The 17,892-nt window shown below is 37.9% G+C and overlaps 1 protein-coding gene across 1 annotated transcript in view; it reads left to right on the top strand.

Moving 5' to 3' along the window:
- Positions 1-17,892, top strand: part of arhgef37 (Rho guanine nucleotide exchange factor (GEF) 37) — a 45,547-nt gene that overhangs the window by 12,297 nt on the left and 15,358 nt on the right. The window contains exons 2-11 of the mRNA XM_079249717.1: positions 2,869-3,060; positions 3,371-3,475; positions 8,717-9,213; positions 11,974-12,103; positions 12,511-12,658; positions 12,737-12,936; positions 13,044-13,174; positions 14,473-14,577; positions 15,524-15,637; positions 16,121-16,290. Coding sequence (XP_079105843.1) covers positions 8,728-9,213; positions 11,974-12,103; positions 12,511-12,658; positions 12,737-12,936; positions 13,044-13,174; positions 14,473-14,577; positions 15,524-15,637; positions 16,121-16,290 — 1,484 coding nt within the window. The 5' untranslated portion in view covers positions 2,869-3,060; positions 3,371-3,475; positions 8,717-8,727. The remainder of the gene's footprint in view (positions 1-2,868; positions 3,061-3,370; positions 3,476-8,716; positions 9,214-11,973; positions 12,104-12,510; positions 12,659-12,736; positions 12,937-13,043; positions 13,175-14,472; positions 14,578-15,523; positions 15,638-16,120; positions 16,291-17,892) is intronic.

Here is a 17,892-nt window from a genome sequence, read left to right as displayed (position 1 = left end):
TCCAGACCATCATTCTGCTTGCCTAAATGCTGGACAAGACAAAAAAAAAAAAAAAAAAAAAAAGAGTTTTCAGATAAAAAGAGTTCACACATATTATGGCCTTGTTGCTGAATAAAAAAATAAAAAGAAACTATATTTAATTCCATATTTTACAAGGAATCAATGCAGAAACCTGAAAACAGAAGACATGTGATCCAGTCCAGTCGGTTCTTTAGCTGCAGCTCCAGCATTTTGGATCAACGTAACAAGCTTTTGGTGACTTATATGGACGCCTGACTGTCATGGTGTAGAGCAGGGATCCCCAGACCTGGTCCTCGAAGACCAGTGTCCTGAAGGTTTTTCAAGTGTTCCTGCTGGAACACACCGGACTCAGACTCAGACAAGCTCAGCACATGTCTGCGAAATACACATTGATTTGAATCAGGTGTGTTGCAGCAGGGATACTTGGAAAACCTGCAGGACACCGGTCCTCAAGGACCTGGATTGTGGGTCCCTGGTGTAGAGCATAGCAGTCAAACTCTGGCCCGTGGGCCAATTTTGTCCCACAGTGTAATTAAGTTCGGCCCACGAGGCAATAAATGACTCTTAGAGCCGGGCCCGCTGGTATTATGCAGCACATGTACTGCAAATATTACAAACCTCAGATTTCTCTGTTTGTGGTTTGGTGCGTTGAGGACAGGACCTTTTCCTCTGTTGACGGTTGTCATAGCAACTTCAAGTTACTGCAGCAGAGATGGCAAAATAAGCCCAGTCCTTCAATGAGTGAGTGTTGGTGAAAAAGTGCATGATGAAAGTCTGAGATTTGTGTGCCCAGAGAAAAAGCGATTATTTTCAAACAAGAGCCTGAGCCGGACCGCAGTAGCTGAACGTACATGTGATGCCTCCAGTCTATAAGGTTCATTGTCATATCTAGAAGGTTTTTTCAATAAATATTAATATTGGCTTGCAAGTTTGTCTTATTTTAAATTTTGGCCCTCTTTGAGTTTGACACCCGTGGTGTAGAGTTTTGGTGTGGTTATTTTGTTCCAGTTTCCGGTTTTATTTTATAGTTGTTCTCCCTGGTGTATTTGGTTTAGTTGCCCCCTTCCGGTTTATTAGTTCACCTGGTTTCATTTGTGTGTGTGTGTGTGTGTGTGTGTGTGTGTATATATATATATATATATATATATATATATATATATATATATATATATATATATATATATATACGCTACTTGCTTTCAGTTTTCATTTTTCGAGTTCATTCCATGCGTTTACATGGGAGTTTAAATTCCTGTTTACTTCCGACTAAAAGTTAATTCTGCTTTAAATTGATTAAAAACGACCAAGTAAACATTTAATTCCTAAAGTAAATTTCTATTCGGAATTAAACTTAATTCCGATGTAAGTGGCTGGTTTATTCGCATTTTAATTCCGAACTATTTAATTCATGTAAACCTTCATTCCACTCTAAGTTAATTCTGGTCGTTTTGTGCATCATTACCTTGTCCTGTCCAGATGACGCGCGTTGTTTTGCCTCCTGTGTTCGGTGGTCTGTCTTTCTTCTCCTTCTCAGTTGCTGCAACAAGTGAAGTAGTATGCTCGTGTTGAACTGGTACTTCAAATTTATAATAAAAATAACAGCAAAACTTCTACTTATTATGTAGTTTTTACAAGTTACGACTAAAAAGACGAGAAGCAGGGAGCCAACTTTGTTTATTTCCGGTATAAGTCATACATCACGTGCACCCTCTGTCCAATCAGAACCCTTCCCAACCCGCCACTTTAAAAAGGAATTAAGTCAGGACGTGTTTCATGTAAACCTCCAATTGAAATTAGTTTAATGTAAACTCGTAGGAGAATACGTTGATTCTGAATTATTTAAGTCCAAATTATTAATTCCGAAATAAAAAACATCATGTAACTGTAGCCATTATCTGTAGTTCCCTGTTTTCCTTCTGATATAGTCTTCTGGTCTTTGTTATACTAAATCATCATTACCAGTATCTTACTTGCCTACTGTCTCCGTTTGGGTCCTCTCCTCCACCACCTGGTGACGTTCACCAGACTGTCATTACCGTAGTCCAGCCGAGATGTGATAAAGACATAGAGGAGGTTATTAGTGTCATTGTAGAAAAAAGTGCTCCAAATTTTGAAAATGTTTCCCAGCTGGAAGAAAATCACTCCAGGAATCTGTTTTGATTTGCCGATAAAAGATAAAAACAGTTTCTGAAAGAAAACAGCTCCCTGTTTCTTCAGATTAACACCGAGGACTAAGCTAATGTTGTCTAAAATGAATATGTAGTTGGATAGGGATTCCTTGAAGTTTGTGGGTCAGCAAGTAACTTCTATTTTGCTTAAGTTTCAATTAGAAATGGCACTCATCCTCTAGTTCTTAATTTCTCAATCTGGCCTGTATACAAAAGAAACACATCAGGTACTGAAGCTATAGCTTCAGTACCTGATGTGTTTCTTTCATGGATAAATAAACCTGTATGACATAAACATAACAGTGGTTATGGTGATATATGTCATTGCAATCAAAAATTATTCTCAAATTTTTTAAAATATCTTTGCTTTTGGCATCACAAAACTGTCTTCCAATGTAAAGGTCACTCGTGCCTGGAGGTAACACAAAGGAAACAAAAATGACCTGAGTAGGATGAATGGAGACGTTTGGGGGGGATTTCAGGTAAATATATATATTTTTTTTTCAAAGAAGTTCAGGCCTTCTGTTTAGAAATGTACATACTTTTATTTGTTGAGGTAACCACTGAGTTACCTCATCAAACTACAAAGTGAGACTGATACTTCTTAAAGCCTTCATTTCAGGCTGACACAAAGCATTGAATGGACTGACTTAAAATCTGTGTTGTTGCCGTCCACCAGGCGATTCCTTTAGGACTGGAAGAAGATGTGCCATCCCACTGTGCCTTTGTTTTTTGTAAGAGGAAAACTTCAATCACTCCAGCTTCTCTGTCTTCATTGGTCGCCTCTGTTTCCCACGAAGCCCCTCGAGGTCTCATCTGATTGGTCCTTCAGACCGCTGTGAGGACTGGTCGGCCTATCGCCTCTGTCTGGGTAAGTACCACTTCCTCTTCCAAACAGCTGCTGCAGTCAGTCAGCTTATTCAGCAGCACAAATGTGTGTGTGTGTGTTTTTGAATGTGTGTGTGTGGCCACCTTCTCTTCCACCCTCCCCTTATTTTCCTCTTTCCTGTCCACTCCCATCCCCCATTTCCTCACACACTCACATTCAATGTTTTTCTCTCTCACACACACACTTTTAAATATACCCTCACACACTCCTGCCACATGAGTCCCAGCAGCAGTCCTCTGCCTCTGAGTCACTGGAGAAAGTTGCACCAGTGTGTTTTGTGTTTTCCATGCAGCAGTGTGTCCTCTGCAGCAGATTGGGCTTCAGTTTGCAGTCAGCCCAACAGGATAAAGAGGGGGGATCACGGTTCACTGCAGCTGAATCAGAGCTTCTGCACAAGGTAATACCAGTCCTATCACCTATAAATCCTGTTACTGGTTCTCTGTCACTCGCACACAGTCGTATTGTCTGGATAATTGATGACTTTGCATGTGTGTTGGGGGCAGCTTGTTACCAATAGATGTTTTTACCCTTCAGAGTGTTTTCTCTGATATTGGACAGTTTTATCTTTTCTTAGATTATCTGTTTTAATAAATGCTGATCTGTGATTAATACTTTCTGATAAATGTTAGACTGGTAGCATCATTTGAGCCGCTCAAACTAAATAATAACCTCTACAATCATCTTTTTTGTTTTTTATTTCAAAGTGTTCAAATTTGTCTGAACGCTACAGCCTCAAATATTACAGAGAGAAATATTTAACAAAGCAGTTTGATTGAGATTTAAATTTTGATCTACAGCGATTTTCATCTAGCTCTTTTCAACTAGCTCAAGTTGTAATTCTCAGTAACTCTGATCTTTTGGCCACCATTAGTCAGGGCTATTCACCTTGGTCCCATGAGGTCCACAGTCTGACATGTTTATGATGTATTCCTGCTTGAACACACCTAACCCAAATGAAATTAACCCAATAGCCAATGAACGACTCATTCATTTTAGTCAGGTGTGTTGTTGCAGGGATATGTTAAAAACCTGCAGCACTGCGGCCTTTATTGACCGAGTTGAGTTGCACTGGCATAAACTGAGAAACCCCTAAACCTGTTTTTGGAGGGAGGTATTAGGATTAGATCAAAGAAATGACAGCACCATGGTTTATTCAGGCAGAATGTGTGTGTCCTTTCATAGCAGTCAGGATCACATCGAATTTAAATTGAACTTTGTCAAATACTGATGTACTACTTTTGACATTTACCTCAGTCATTGTTACAGCAGGGAACCCCATACGGCCAGCTTTTTTTTTTTTAACCAATAGACTCATCTTTCAGGACTCACATAATATTGAGCTCAGGGACTACAGATATGGAGAGCCGATTTATCCAGGTGTATGTGTTGGAGCATCTTCGGGCTGTATACTTGCTGTGTGTGGATACAGGCTTGGAGTGTGCATTTTTAAAGACATTTTGACACATGCACCCGGCCAAATCAGCTTTCTATATGCAGAAATTGCAACACAGCAAAACAACGTCTTTTCACAACTTTGGCATTGAACAATTGGATTTGAAAAGACGTCTTTGGCAGCCAATGAGTTAAGTGAACATCTCAAAGCTTGCCAGCGCTTATTATCCTGTTAATTAGATCAAAACCAAACTTAAACTGCATGTTTAAATGATGGTGGGAAGAAAATTGTACAAAATCAATGCATTCAAATAAATCAACAAATGCTGATAAAGTTGTTGGAGGCTGAATTGCTCTTGCATGTTTGTCTGAGCTAGACTTAAGGGGGGATCTTTTTGAATAAAGTTAACGGCACATTTTCCAACAATGACTGAATCCAGTGCTTTATACCAGACATATCAGACCAAAAAAAAAAAAGGCAAAAAGGGCCGGAGCTCATTGATAAATTTTCAGCTTTATTCTTCAAACTTCAGGGAGACTGATGTTTTGACACCATCTGTGTTGAAGACGGTGTTGAAACTTTAGTCTCAACACTGTTTATAGTAACATCTTCTCGTGAGAAGGAAATACATGTGAAGGACAATAATTTGCATTAAAGTATGTAGAAATATTTCTAGTTCTGCTTTTTTGTGGTTGTCATAAACAAGCCTTAAATGATCTCATATGAAAAACTAGAGCACTGTTGGCTCTATGTCAGTTTAATCTGCAAAGTAGATCCAAAAATGTTTATTTTGCACACTTTATTTTTAATTTGCATAAGATCAGTTTGAATAGTAGGACCTTATATTTAAGTCAAAACAACTAGAAAAACAAGTTGTTTATATTTATGAAGTATTTCACAGTAGAGGTTAAGAATTTAACAATGCGACAGTTCATCATCTTATCAGGTAGGTGTATAAACTCAGTGTGATACTTGAACAGAACGTAACAGTGCTTGTGTAGGAAAATAAGTGTTAAAGCTAAAAATAACGTATCATGAAGGTGTTATTACGGTATCTGGATTATGATTCATGGAAGAAACTTGAGCTTTACTTCGATGTTAAATGTTGTCATGAGTAACTCCTCACAGAGACATTATAATTTAATCACTGAGTAGAAGAGAAAGTGGTCAGCAGTGTCGAACCCTTAAAGCTGCAGCATGTCATTGAGCTGAAGCATGTAATGCCTAATTGCCACAGCAGTGGCAGCATTTGTTATTCTGTAAGCAGCTTGTCGGTCTCCTGGTGGGCTAACATGTGGCACTTCAGCTCAAAGTATCCATCAGATTACCCCCACCCCTCTCTGCATGTGTGTGTAAAGCAATACAAAGCCATCCTATTTCCTGAACTTTCTTCACTGTAGTGGTTTGTGAATAACAGCAGTTAAATGATAACTGTATTTAACCCAGACTGAAGAGTTTTCTTCATATTTCTGTGGATGGAAGACAGATGTTGTTTGTATAATAATGAAGTCTTGCACAGCATGGCAGTTCTCAGCAAAGTTACATCTAAAACACGCAGCTGCATCATGCGTTAGTGTAATCTGCAGCTTTAGACGCGTGCTGTTGGGACAGTACAGCTGTGAAAACAAAAGAGATGCTGACATAAAACACACGCTCATACAGATTAGTTTTTCTTTTCTTATTTGAGTGTGTGTTACTTTCACAAAGTGGAGATAAGAAACTGGTTTTCCAGTGGACTGAAAAATCTTTTCTACTGGGGTTTCACAAGGCACAAAATCATAAACAGCTAGATGTTGATATAAGTTGAAACAAATGTGAATTTAAAGCTTCATACAAAGCTATAGGAATTGTTTTGATGAGCAAATAAAGTAAAAACAATGAGCCTGTAAAAGGGATTCATTTTCTGAGTTTATTGAACATACATCCCCCGTTAACACTGAAACACTGAAAGCAAGTCCTTTCTGCTGTTCAGGGAGAAAAACAACAGCATAACCCACTTGCCATTTAACAACTGTACTTATTGTCTTCTGGAAAGATGCTTAAAAAATTAAATAAAGTTGTTTTGATTGATGCAAAAAGGTTGAATTCTGAACCAAAACAAATCAGTAAGTGCTTGCACCAGTTAGACTTCTTTTAGGGCAGCTTAATGCGTGCCATGAACTTTCACCAGTGAAAGTTGTTTCAGTTTCCTTCATAAGTGTTTCATTGAACTGTGATCTGGACTGTCTGCTGTCTATGTCACTAAACTGCAACATATTTCAGTTCTCAGAGCAAAAATAAAAAGAAGAAAGTGTTCATGGTTTCTGTGTCCACCCTTGTGTTTTCCCCAAACACGATGATTGCAAACCACTCCGGTTACATGGCATCACTCCCGTATCGTCGCTACCCATGTTTACATGACCAAATTTCTTCAGACGGACACAGTTTTTATCAGACTTTATTGTTTACATGGTTCTGAAAAGATTTTTCCCATTATGATGAGCGTTTTTCTTGCACGGCGTGTTTGAACAGAATCATTCATTTTGGCACGTGCAGAGTTGCACTCCATTCTGACTCTCCAGAAACCACAACTAAAGAAGAAACTGATTTCTGATACTAACAAACATCACAGTGTTTGCGTATTTGCGTATTTATTACCATATTTCTCCCCCTTAATTATTATAAATCATTTTAAAATCTCCAGCAGTGTATTTGTAGCCGTACCAATCAGTTTTGTTTTGGTCCTGCCATGTCTTCCTTTACATCTTGCATGTATTTTTTTTTTTTTAAATAAACTTTCCGTAAAAACTTTCCATATAATAAAGTGTGGGATGAGTGTGGGTTGACTTACTGCTGATAAAATACGCATTCCCAGTCGGGACAATTACTCGACATTTGGAGCACATTTTTATGCACACCAATCGAAACAACGATCAGCGTTACTACTCGCCTTGATCAGGATGGATTTTTTCTGAGTGTTATCAATTTTGAAGCTTCCAATTGGTCTGTTTACATTAAGTATTTTTCTTCTGATCAGGCTTTTAAACCAAAACCTTGTGTCCATGTAAATGTGGCTACTGATGGTGAAAATCTCCTTTTTTTTTTTTTCTCCTTCATGCAGTAAATGTAGCCTTGCCCTAAACCGGTGTTTCTCAACTCCAGTTCTCAGCACCCACTGCCCTGCATGTGGCAACCCTACCTTCATAAACTCCTGAATGAAAGGAATGAATCGTTAACAGGCTGAAAGGAACTTGATGAAAGTTTGTAAAGTTTGTAAATCTGAATCAAGTTCTTTGCACTAAAGCGTCCTAAACAAAAGTTTTCGGCATTATCTGCTCGCACAATGCAGATTTGTGAATCAGCACTGAATTCCACGTCTATCCAGTCATCTGTTGCTCATGACTGCTTCTCTTCAGCTCATTGTTTTTTATTGGTTAGGTGGCTTCTCTTAATGTAAATCCCATTTCCTTTATTTGTCTTCTCATAATTCACACACAACTTCCGACTCTTCTTTCCGTCTATATAATTACCCATTTATGGTCCATTTTCCAACTTCAGGCATACAGCTTTGATTTTAATGTCCTTGATTAATGAAAATGAAATGAAAAATACTTAATTAATCCCCTTTGTTGGTCATTTCCATGATAAAACCTTCATTTTGTTCTACAAGCTATAAAATTCTGGCACAGCTGATTTAGAGCAACAAACAACTCATTTGAATAACTTTTCTGAAGAAGTTTTATGATCCATCCATTCATTTTCTTAACCTATTAGTCCTATTCAGGGTTGCAGGAATCCCAGCAATCATTGGACAGGTCGCCAGTCCAACACAGAGACAAACAATCATTCACACTCACTCCTACAGACAATTTAAATTACCCAATTTTAACATGCATGTCTTTGGATGGTGGGAGAAAGCCGGGGTACCCTGAGAGAACCCACACATACACGGGGAGGACATGCAAACTCCACACAGAAGGACCACTGTTTGAAGCTCCTGATTGCTGGTTCATACCTCAGCTGGGGACAGGAGGTTCGAACCAGCAACCTTCATGCTGTTAGGCCACAGTGCTAACCGCTGCGCCCGCACGCCGCCTGTTTTATAATCCTTTCCGCTGTTTCCACTAACAGCTTTCTCATTGAAGCCATGTTTTCTGGCAGTCGGCTGGTGCTGATACCCTCTAACCTAACAAGCACTCTTTTACCTGTAGAGTTGTTTGCTTATCAAGAGCTGGGAAAGTGTTTAACAGTATTTTTCTTTGACAGAGATCTCCATCATGGAGGTTCCCAGAAGGCCCCCGCCCTCTTCCTTCACACTGCCTCTACCAAAGCCATCGTCGTCTTCCCTGTGTTCACCAGGAGCAGCAGAAAAGAAAAATCCAGTGACTGAAAAGCTCCAGAAGAGAGCTGGAAACACGGAGGAGGAGGAGGATCAGGCCGGAGGCGAGATTTTCCTCTCAGAGGAGGAAACGGTGCAGGAATCGGTGTCACCAGCTGATTACTCAATAGGTTCTCCTGGGATACATGCAAGACTCTCATCACATGATAGTTTCTCAGAGGAGAGCGTAGCAACAGAGGAGAGGTTGGCAGAGGAAGCACAAGAGGCCAAGAAGAAGTCTGAGGAGGAGGAAGCAGCAGCTAAAGAGAGAGCGGCTCAGAGACAGCAGATGGCTGTAGAAGAGCTGGTCCAGTCGGAGAAGAATTACCTTCAAATGCTGCAAGTCAGCACTGTGACAATCAGGAGCAACCTGCAGAAACTACGGGTATGAATGAATGGTATTTTTTAATGACTAAAGTTACTCAGAAAAGGGGGTAAAAATGGTTCCTCTGACCTAAAGCCAACATTTCCCTTTAGGAACAGCAACAGGTGCCTTTCAGGCTAGTCGTGATTACAAGTCATCACTTTCTGTGAGCTGAGGGTAGCATGAGCCTCAGTCAGTGTAGGGATGATTAAAGAAGATCTGACTTCTTTTCTGGTGTCACATGACTAAAAGGCTGTAAAAATTCATCACATTATATACTGCAATTCTCATTCTGTGGTTTAGTCTTGTCTGCACACTCAGCAAGGTGCACTGATGAGTTTGTGAGCTTGTGTGTTTTACTCTAAATGCTAAATCGTTTCTGAAGTAAGGGAGGATGAAGATGTAGTACATCAAATGCATATAAATGCCATCACTAATCTAACACAGAAACAGGAGTACATCAAGAGTACATGTATTTACAGAAAAAAAAAAAAAGGTTTATGTTGAGATTTTTAAAATTTTTGACAACGCTGTCAACCAAGCAACTTGGCAACTTTTTCTGTTTATATTCTGTCTCGTGACAAATAAGTAAAAAATAAGTGAAGGTCATGAATCTTTTTTTATTATTATTTGGGGCACATTTTAAACTTAGTCTCTCCCCTTTCTGATTACCTGCTGACAGCTAGAAACCAAAACACTGGCTGGTCCGCACAGAGGCCGAGTCTTTAGATAACAGCTGATCTTTTCCAAGGTCTGTGTATTTTACTGTGACGCTCTATGTTCACCGTAACAGTAAACCGTCATGGTTTCTCAGCCTACCTGTTAGGGCTATGATAATATGCTTTTTTCCTGATTCGATTCCGAGTTTTTGGGGTGCCGATTCGATTTAAATTGCGATTCTCACGATTCTTCGATATTGCTGATTTTTGTAGATTAAAAACAAAAAAAAAAGAACAAAACTTTTATTTTCTCGTCATTTTTCTTGATTTCAATTAGGAAAAAACAACACAGTAGCCAGACCATCATTATGCTGCTATAATGCCCAAGAGGACAAGTAAAAAGATCAATAAAAACAATAAAAATGACAAAAATTTTTGATTGGATTTTCCCACCCCTGCTACATGTATCATCTGCAAACTAGGCTTACACAACATGTCTGCTTTGTACAGTTTCAGCGTGAACATAAATGAGACAGGGTGATTTGATGCACAGTTTGCACAATGTAAACATTATTATATAAGAAAAAAGGAACATGTTGCTGTTTTTAGTCGTTTAATGTCGAAGCAACTGCCGCAATCCTGATTTGCCGTGGCCTCTTTTATCATCAGCTTTTCATCATGTCTGAGGTGTTGCTTATTACTGCTAAACAATAATTCATTATCACTGTGGAAATGAAATGAGGCCTTCATAAACCATAATGGAATCAGGTTTTATGGACTGAATGAACTGATCTGTGGATGAGCACAAAAATAAAACAGCGAGGGGGAAAGAGCCGGCTGCCTGGGATGGAAGTTAATTATTATTGAATACAATATTTCAAGGTTTTGAGAAATAAACGAAATGACATATTTGCTGAGAGAAATTAAGAGCCAGCTTGAAAAAATGTGTTTATTGAACAATACAGATGAAATGTATGATGGATAGAGGACAAATGGAGACAGACCAGAGAGAGAAAGAAGGGAATGAGAAAGATTAATGCGACATGAATACTGGCATTGTGAAACCAGTCAGTCGCTGAATTGTTTTCTCTGGCAATGTGCAGATTGTTCTGTCTTCCATTGTTCCCACTATGCCCACTGTTCCCGCATAAGAATAGAATGACATGGACCGAATGCTTCATTCAGCAAAACGCAGAAAGCAGACTAAAAACATGTTTTTTTTTTTTTTGTTTTTTTTTTATTTAAATGTTTTATTATAAAGCTTCTATTAACAATGATCACATTACCATTCATATATTGCTACGTGGTTTTTATGTTTTTCCATTGTTTCTTGGCCTTTCAGCCAATATTTGATTTTACATTTTTATAAAAACATCTTTTTGATTTCTTGATGAAAAAGATGAATGAGGCGAGTGAATAATGGCTCACGTATTTCACAGCCAAAGGTGTTAATATTTCATCATTTTCTCTAATAAATAAATGACTTTGCTTAAATGTTTTATGCATAGTACAAAAGTAAGCACTATATCCCCAACGTGACACAGAGTGGTAATGTTTCAATTGAAATCTATATTATGATTTTATAAAAAATAAATATTCTTTTTTTTTATAATTTGGGCCTGAAATAAAATGTGCAATTGAAAACACCCTGCTGTTATTAATATTTAATTTCTCCATTTGTAAAAACCTGGCAGCTTACTGAGCCTGAAGGTGATGCTGAGGGGAAAAAAAAACAAATGTAACGTGAATTTTTGGGCAGTTTGCCGTGTAAAGTAACTTTAATACACACATACATGTATTCTATTTGCTTGATATTTGAGAGTACGTGAAGTTTTGCAGAATTTGTTCCTCATTTAATTTGTAACCATTTCACTACTTTTGATATAAATATCTAGATCTTCGTAGCGCTCGATTTAGAATGACTGTAGAATATGAACTCATGTAAAGTCAAGCTGGATAAATATATTTTTTTATATTACATCAATAAAAGCCTTTTAGTTTCATAATGGCGCCATATTTAACCTCCATGACCCCAGTGTGCAGGTGGGCACTACACTGCTGTAGTACAGATTTGCATTGTTGTTTTTATTTTTTCCTCTCTCTATCTGCATGCTTGCGAAAGCCTCCTCCAGCCAACCTGGACAGCATGTTTCTTTACATCGAGGAGGTGATTGACGTGTCGACTCGTCTCCTCAGCCTGTTGGACCAGAGGGAGGTTCAGCCTGGAGACCCCCAGTTCCTGGAAATGCTCTGTAAGGCATCCTGTACACATCTTTAATACCTCTGTGAAGCAGTTTTATCCCACAAACCCTGATTTGGCTGCCTTGGTTTGTCTCCGTCTCTTGATAACAAGAAGTCGTGAGACTGTTTATGGTTGTTGAAATAGTTTTTATTTCTAGTTCAAATGAACTGACTTTGCTTCCCAGCTGGAAACGTTAACGTGCTTCTTTCATAATGTGGTTGTCACACTCGTTCAGAAGGAGGTGGATGTCAATCTTTATGGTTTCACCTCTGACTTTAGTTTTTTCTTTAGACTTTAATGTCAGCTTTCCTTCTAGTGAAAGTTGCAACTTCCTGGTTGGATTAAAAATGAACTTTAATGTTTATTTACTGTTTATTTCCTTATTGTAAATGAACATAGACATTTCTCTCCTGACAGGTGATTCGTTCCTCAGCCTTTCTTCAGACATTGAAACAGTGTACAGGGAATACTTGGCCAACTACAACCAGGTTACAGTGGTGGAGAACAGCTACAAACAGAAGGAGGCACTCTGGAATGAAATTATCAAAGTCATCAAGGCCTCAGCGTAAGTTTCTATAACTTTCTTTGATCTCATAAATGGGAAATAATGCACACATGCAAACATCCATTACTTTTCCTCCAGGCCTGAAGTCAACGCCACCTCTCTGAGTTTCTTCTTAGTGATGCCGGTGCAGCGAATTGCCCGCTATCCCCTCCTCCTGCAGACCATCCAGAAACATACCGACCCCGCTCACCCAGCGTACGCACTTCTGGAGCAGACCGCTCACACCTCCGTCGCCTTAAACTGTCGCATCAATGAGTACAAACGCTTCAGAGAAGTCGGTAAGGCTGTCCACAAGTAGCATTGTGCCGTTGGAAGATTTTATTTTCTTATAATAAAAGATATGTGTTGATAGATTTGAACTCCCCTCTGCTACTTTGCTTTGTAGCTGACAAATACAAGAAGACGGAAACTCTGACCATCAAGGACAAGATCAACCGCCTCAACACCCATAGCATCGCTAAGAAGACGGCGAGGCTCAGCCAGCACATCAAACATGAGACTGGAATGGCTGCTAAGGTAGGATGCTGCTCTGTTCAGTAACCCTGACCTGTCAGTGTGCAAGATGGGGATTTGGAAGGTTGTCTTAAGTAACAAAACATCTCTGTTTGTGTACATAACGCTGCCTTCAGCTGCACCTCAGCGATTAATGATTAACATAATGCAGGCAGAGAAAATATGGCATGACCTGTTATTGAAGCGGCTGTTTGTTGTGGTCTGCTACATGACTGCTGTCCTTCACAGCACTGAGCAGACTTCATATCTGTGGACATCCTCCTGCATGTCCTGCATTTTGGTTGTTTCTCCTTTAACTTCACCTCCTGACTTTGTTGGTTTTTAGCTTGAAGCCCATTTTCTGCCAGATAAAAAGGAATCAAGTTTAACGATGCGATCACAGCCACCTTCATCATATTTGGATAGTTAAATATGAACAGGAATAAACATTTGTAAATAAATGATATTTATATGAAACAATTTACAGACAAACTAGGGGACTTTGGCAGATTTTCTCAGTATAATGCCCCATAATGACAGCTAATTCAGCATCCATCTTGCATCCTACCTGTACTGTGAGCGCTCTCTAGACATTAAAAGACAGTTTTATCTTAACTCCTATCTCTTTGCTTGATATATCACTCCCTCTTCCTCTTTTCCTTTTCTCTGACAATGTCTTACATTTCTCTGCTGAATCAGCCACAATACAGCGGCCAGTGTGTTGATGTCCATTTGTAAACATGTAAGAATAAAGAATAATCAATAGAAAATAATAAAGAGAAACTAAAGAGATGATTTGAGCACTGATTTGCAAACAAAACTTTATAACTTGTAACCAAATGTTTTTAACTGTAAGAGAAGAGAAGAGGACTTATTTTTATGCACAAAGTTGTAATTTTTGACTTACAAACATTAGTTTTTTTTTTAAGGAAACATTAGGTTTGATTGAAAACATTAGTTTTGATTAAAGCTGGAGAAGTACGCTTTCTCAAATATAGTTTTTTTAATTGGAACCTAATTTGTTTTTATCTCTACAAAAAAAAAAGATTCTCACTTTGTTTTGTTTTTTTGCTTTTAAAAATCATTTTTGGTTTCAAATCTAACTTATTTGATTGGATAGTAAAGAAACAAATTTCTTTATTATCTAAAGAGATGGACATGTTGTCATGGAAGCAAAGTCCCCTAATGTGCATAATAAATGTGTCTGCGTCTTCAAATATGTCAGGAACCAAAGTTTTAAGGTTCAGAAAGTCACACAGTGTGTGTTCTAGTGTCATTCTTTTATTATTGTGTCCATACACACTTTGTGCATTCTTTTGCAGCTGGTGGATGAGGAGTTTGATGCCCTGGAAGGTTTCTTTTCTGTTCTGGAAAACGGGATTCTGCAGCTTCATGAAAATGTTGAGACATATTTACTTCACTTGGAGGTATTTTTATTTGTTTCTTAACATAAGACTGTAAATCTTTTATCGTGTTGGGGGACATTGAGGCCTGAAATTTTAATAATCAGAGTTCTTTGTGTTATTTGTTAAGAATGTTGTTTTTTCTTGTTAAAGGTCCAAATTTAAGATTATTGCAGCCAGTTGGAAGCTGAATGTACAACATATTTCTTTGTTTAGTTTCTGACTTGTTGTCTCTTTCCTTGCTGGCACTTTTGAGGCAGACTCTTGTGACACGTGTTAGAGTAAACATTCAGATCAACTTTCTTCTTTTTATCCATTATTTGTGTCATAAATGGTAATTTCTGCAATGTTTCCGGATGTTAGATGTTAATTCAGTTCAGACATAAATAAAACACTCAATACATTGTTTTAGATTTCATGTGTATCTAAAGGTTTTCAATGAACACCACATACTTACTTCTCTATTTAGATTTTACTGGCCTGGCCATACACAGGGTCCTAAGTCTTTCCAGTCCAGCCGGTGCCCAGAGGAAGGGAAATAGTAATGAACATTTATTTCCGTGCAGTTGGTCTTATGTTTGAGTCACACTGCAAACTTCTTTCAGATCCTGAAGTCAAACATGAGTTTCTGTGTCCTGCCTGAATCTAAAATTATCCTCCAAGTTTTTTTCCCGTTTCTGATTTCAAGCAAGATGTCATGATTTTTTCAACATTTCTCCACTGCTTTTGCCTTTCTGTCCATTTCTCTCTCTTTCTTATACATTTAATTATTAGAAAATCTAGTTGTTTTTTTTGTATTTTAATCTTGAATTTATAAGAATTATTCATCTACTGTCCCATTTCTTCTTCCTTTGGAGTGGGTTCCTTTTGGGCAGACAGATTTTTTTTTTAAGTTTCAGTTCACCAAGGGCTTACTCAAATCTCTTACATAAATGAACAAGTTCAGACTTTAAAATGCTAAAATCTGTAGAGGTTCCTGGCCTGCAAGACAGAAGAGTTTGACTTGGATATGGATGGAGAGAAAGCACCCATTTGCTATAAGGAGATCTCTACTGCACTCAGACAGTGGATCCTTCCTACATTTGTGAGTTATTTATATTTAGTTTTTACTGGTAGAAGATGTACTCAGATGCTTTACTTAAAGGTGGAGTATGTAAGATTTTCAATATTTTCAAAATAAATTAACTAATAAAATAACTACAATCATAATTAGACGTTATTAAATTACAAGTTTAATTAATGACAAATGACAAAAATCACTTTTTTTTACTGGTAGGCAAACATTTAAGAAGGGTCTTTGTCATTAATTAAACTTGTAATTTAATAACGCATCAATTATGGACAGACTGGAACCTACATGTTCAAATAACTATCTAATTATGATTGTAGTTTTTTTTTTTTTTTTTTTAGTTTATTTTGAAAATATTGAAAATCTTACATACTCCACCTTTAAACACACAAACACAAAAAGCAAAAGAAATGAAAAACAACATTACAAACAACAAACTTTGCCGTTTTTCAGTGTGGCATATGATGTTTGAACTATTTTCCTCCCCCCATCCTGTAGGAGAAGAGGATGAGAACGTTGATCTACAAGCCCCTCTGTGCACTCCGCGACCTCCTGGCGGGCCCGAGGAACCTGATCAGAAAGAGACTCGACAAGCTGCTGGACTACGAAGTGATAGAAGCCAAATCGAACCTGAGCTATGAAGAACAGGCTGTGGCCAACACATACAGGTAGAAAAAGAGGCTTTAAATGTACAAGCTGAGACCTGCTGTGCACTGATGCTGTTAGGTTAACTTGGCACAACTCTGCTTGATCTGGTTTCCTTCACAGAAACGATACTGAAGGTGGATTTCTTTTTTTGTGGGAGTGGGTGTGAAGCTGCAGCGGCACAAATGCATACAGTTTCCCTGTGTGTGTTTTTTACGTCACATTGATTTAGCATTAAAACGTGTTGCTTTTAACAAAATTAACTTAGAAGCACTCATACGGGCATGACGTCATATCTCCTTGTTTTCATCAGTCTCAACAAATAAGTTGCAACACACGTTAAAATCAAAATAAAAGAAAATTTAAAAACTTTACCCATCAAATATCCAAGACCACAAGCCTAACTCTTTCACACATTTACATATATACTACATACATAAACACGTACACACACATACATAAAACACATTAACCGTTATGGACTGTAATGTGGAAACTTAAACACTGGGCATTTCGATACAAGCTGTTAAGATGAAATAAATAAAAAAAAGTAGAAAAAAAAAAAAAAAAAAAAAGCTGAAGTGAGGGATTTTTGTGTTACCAGACGCTGCTGCTTCAGGTTTGCATAGGACAAACTGTCACACAATAGCTCCTTCGTAGGAAAAAATTAGGGCAAGAATATAAGTAAAGCAGCGCTCAAGCTGCATATCTGTAGAAGATAAAAACCTTTCCATGTACTTTTACCTTATCATTAACAATGAAAAATTACATAGTAAAAGTTAAATTATTGTATTTCACCAAGTGAAAGTGCTATAAGTAACATTGAAAATTAAATGAGGATCCTGACAGCTGTTAGTTTGTTATTTTTTGTTCTAATCATTGCAATTATGAATCTGATTGAGATTACTTAGTTGTTTGAGAAGTCACATAAAGATATTGAAAAAAGGAAGTCTCAATCACTTTGTTAAAGGTTAATACTAGCTTGTTTTTATTGCTTATGGCCCTACTCTGTTAATATTTTCTATTAGTGTGTAAAATAAAATGATAAAGGTGTAGTTGGATAATCAGGGTTAAGCACCAACAAATGAGTAGAGTGAAACAATCAGACGTGCTCGGTAGCGTAGCAACCACACTATAAAAACACCAGAATGTGTACTTACAGAAGAAGAGATAAAGCAGGTTTTTTCACAAAAGGTCTGAAGCCATGCTACCTCACCGACCCACAAAGAAGTTAAAGACATCAATGCTTTTTCATGCTTTTATCTGCTCGGGTGTTTAGAAATGAATCTGAAAGATTTTGGTTGAACTGAACGGATCAGTGTTTCTACAGTTCAAAGCTTGGTGTGGGTGAGTTTAGGGACGTCTTCACTGGTAATCATTTGTATCCGTCCAATGATCTGTCTGCAGTTTCATCACTGTAATACAGATTATCTTTGTTGTATCAGTTGGCACCCTTTCGTCTCATCCCCCTGCATTCATGCTAATATGCTAACAGCTCAAACGTTCTTGATATGATCATGTCTGACGATCAAATGCTGATTAGTTAAGTTAGCTTGAGGTTGAATGTGTCAACAACAACCAGATTAAGCAGTTAAAAGATGAAAAACCATAAATAATAGATTGAT

This window comes from Telmatherina bonti (genome assembly GCF_933228915.1).
Source record: "Telmatherina bonti genome assembly, chromosome: 12".
In the NCBI taxonomy this organism is placed as follows: Eukaryota; Metazoa; Chordata; class Actinopteri; order Atheriniformes; family Telmatherinidae; genus Telmatherina; species Telmatherina bonti.
This window is presented reverse-complemented; position numbering and strand designations above follow the sequence as displayed.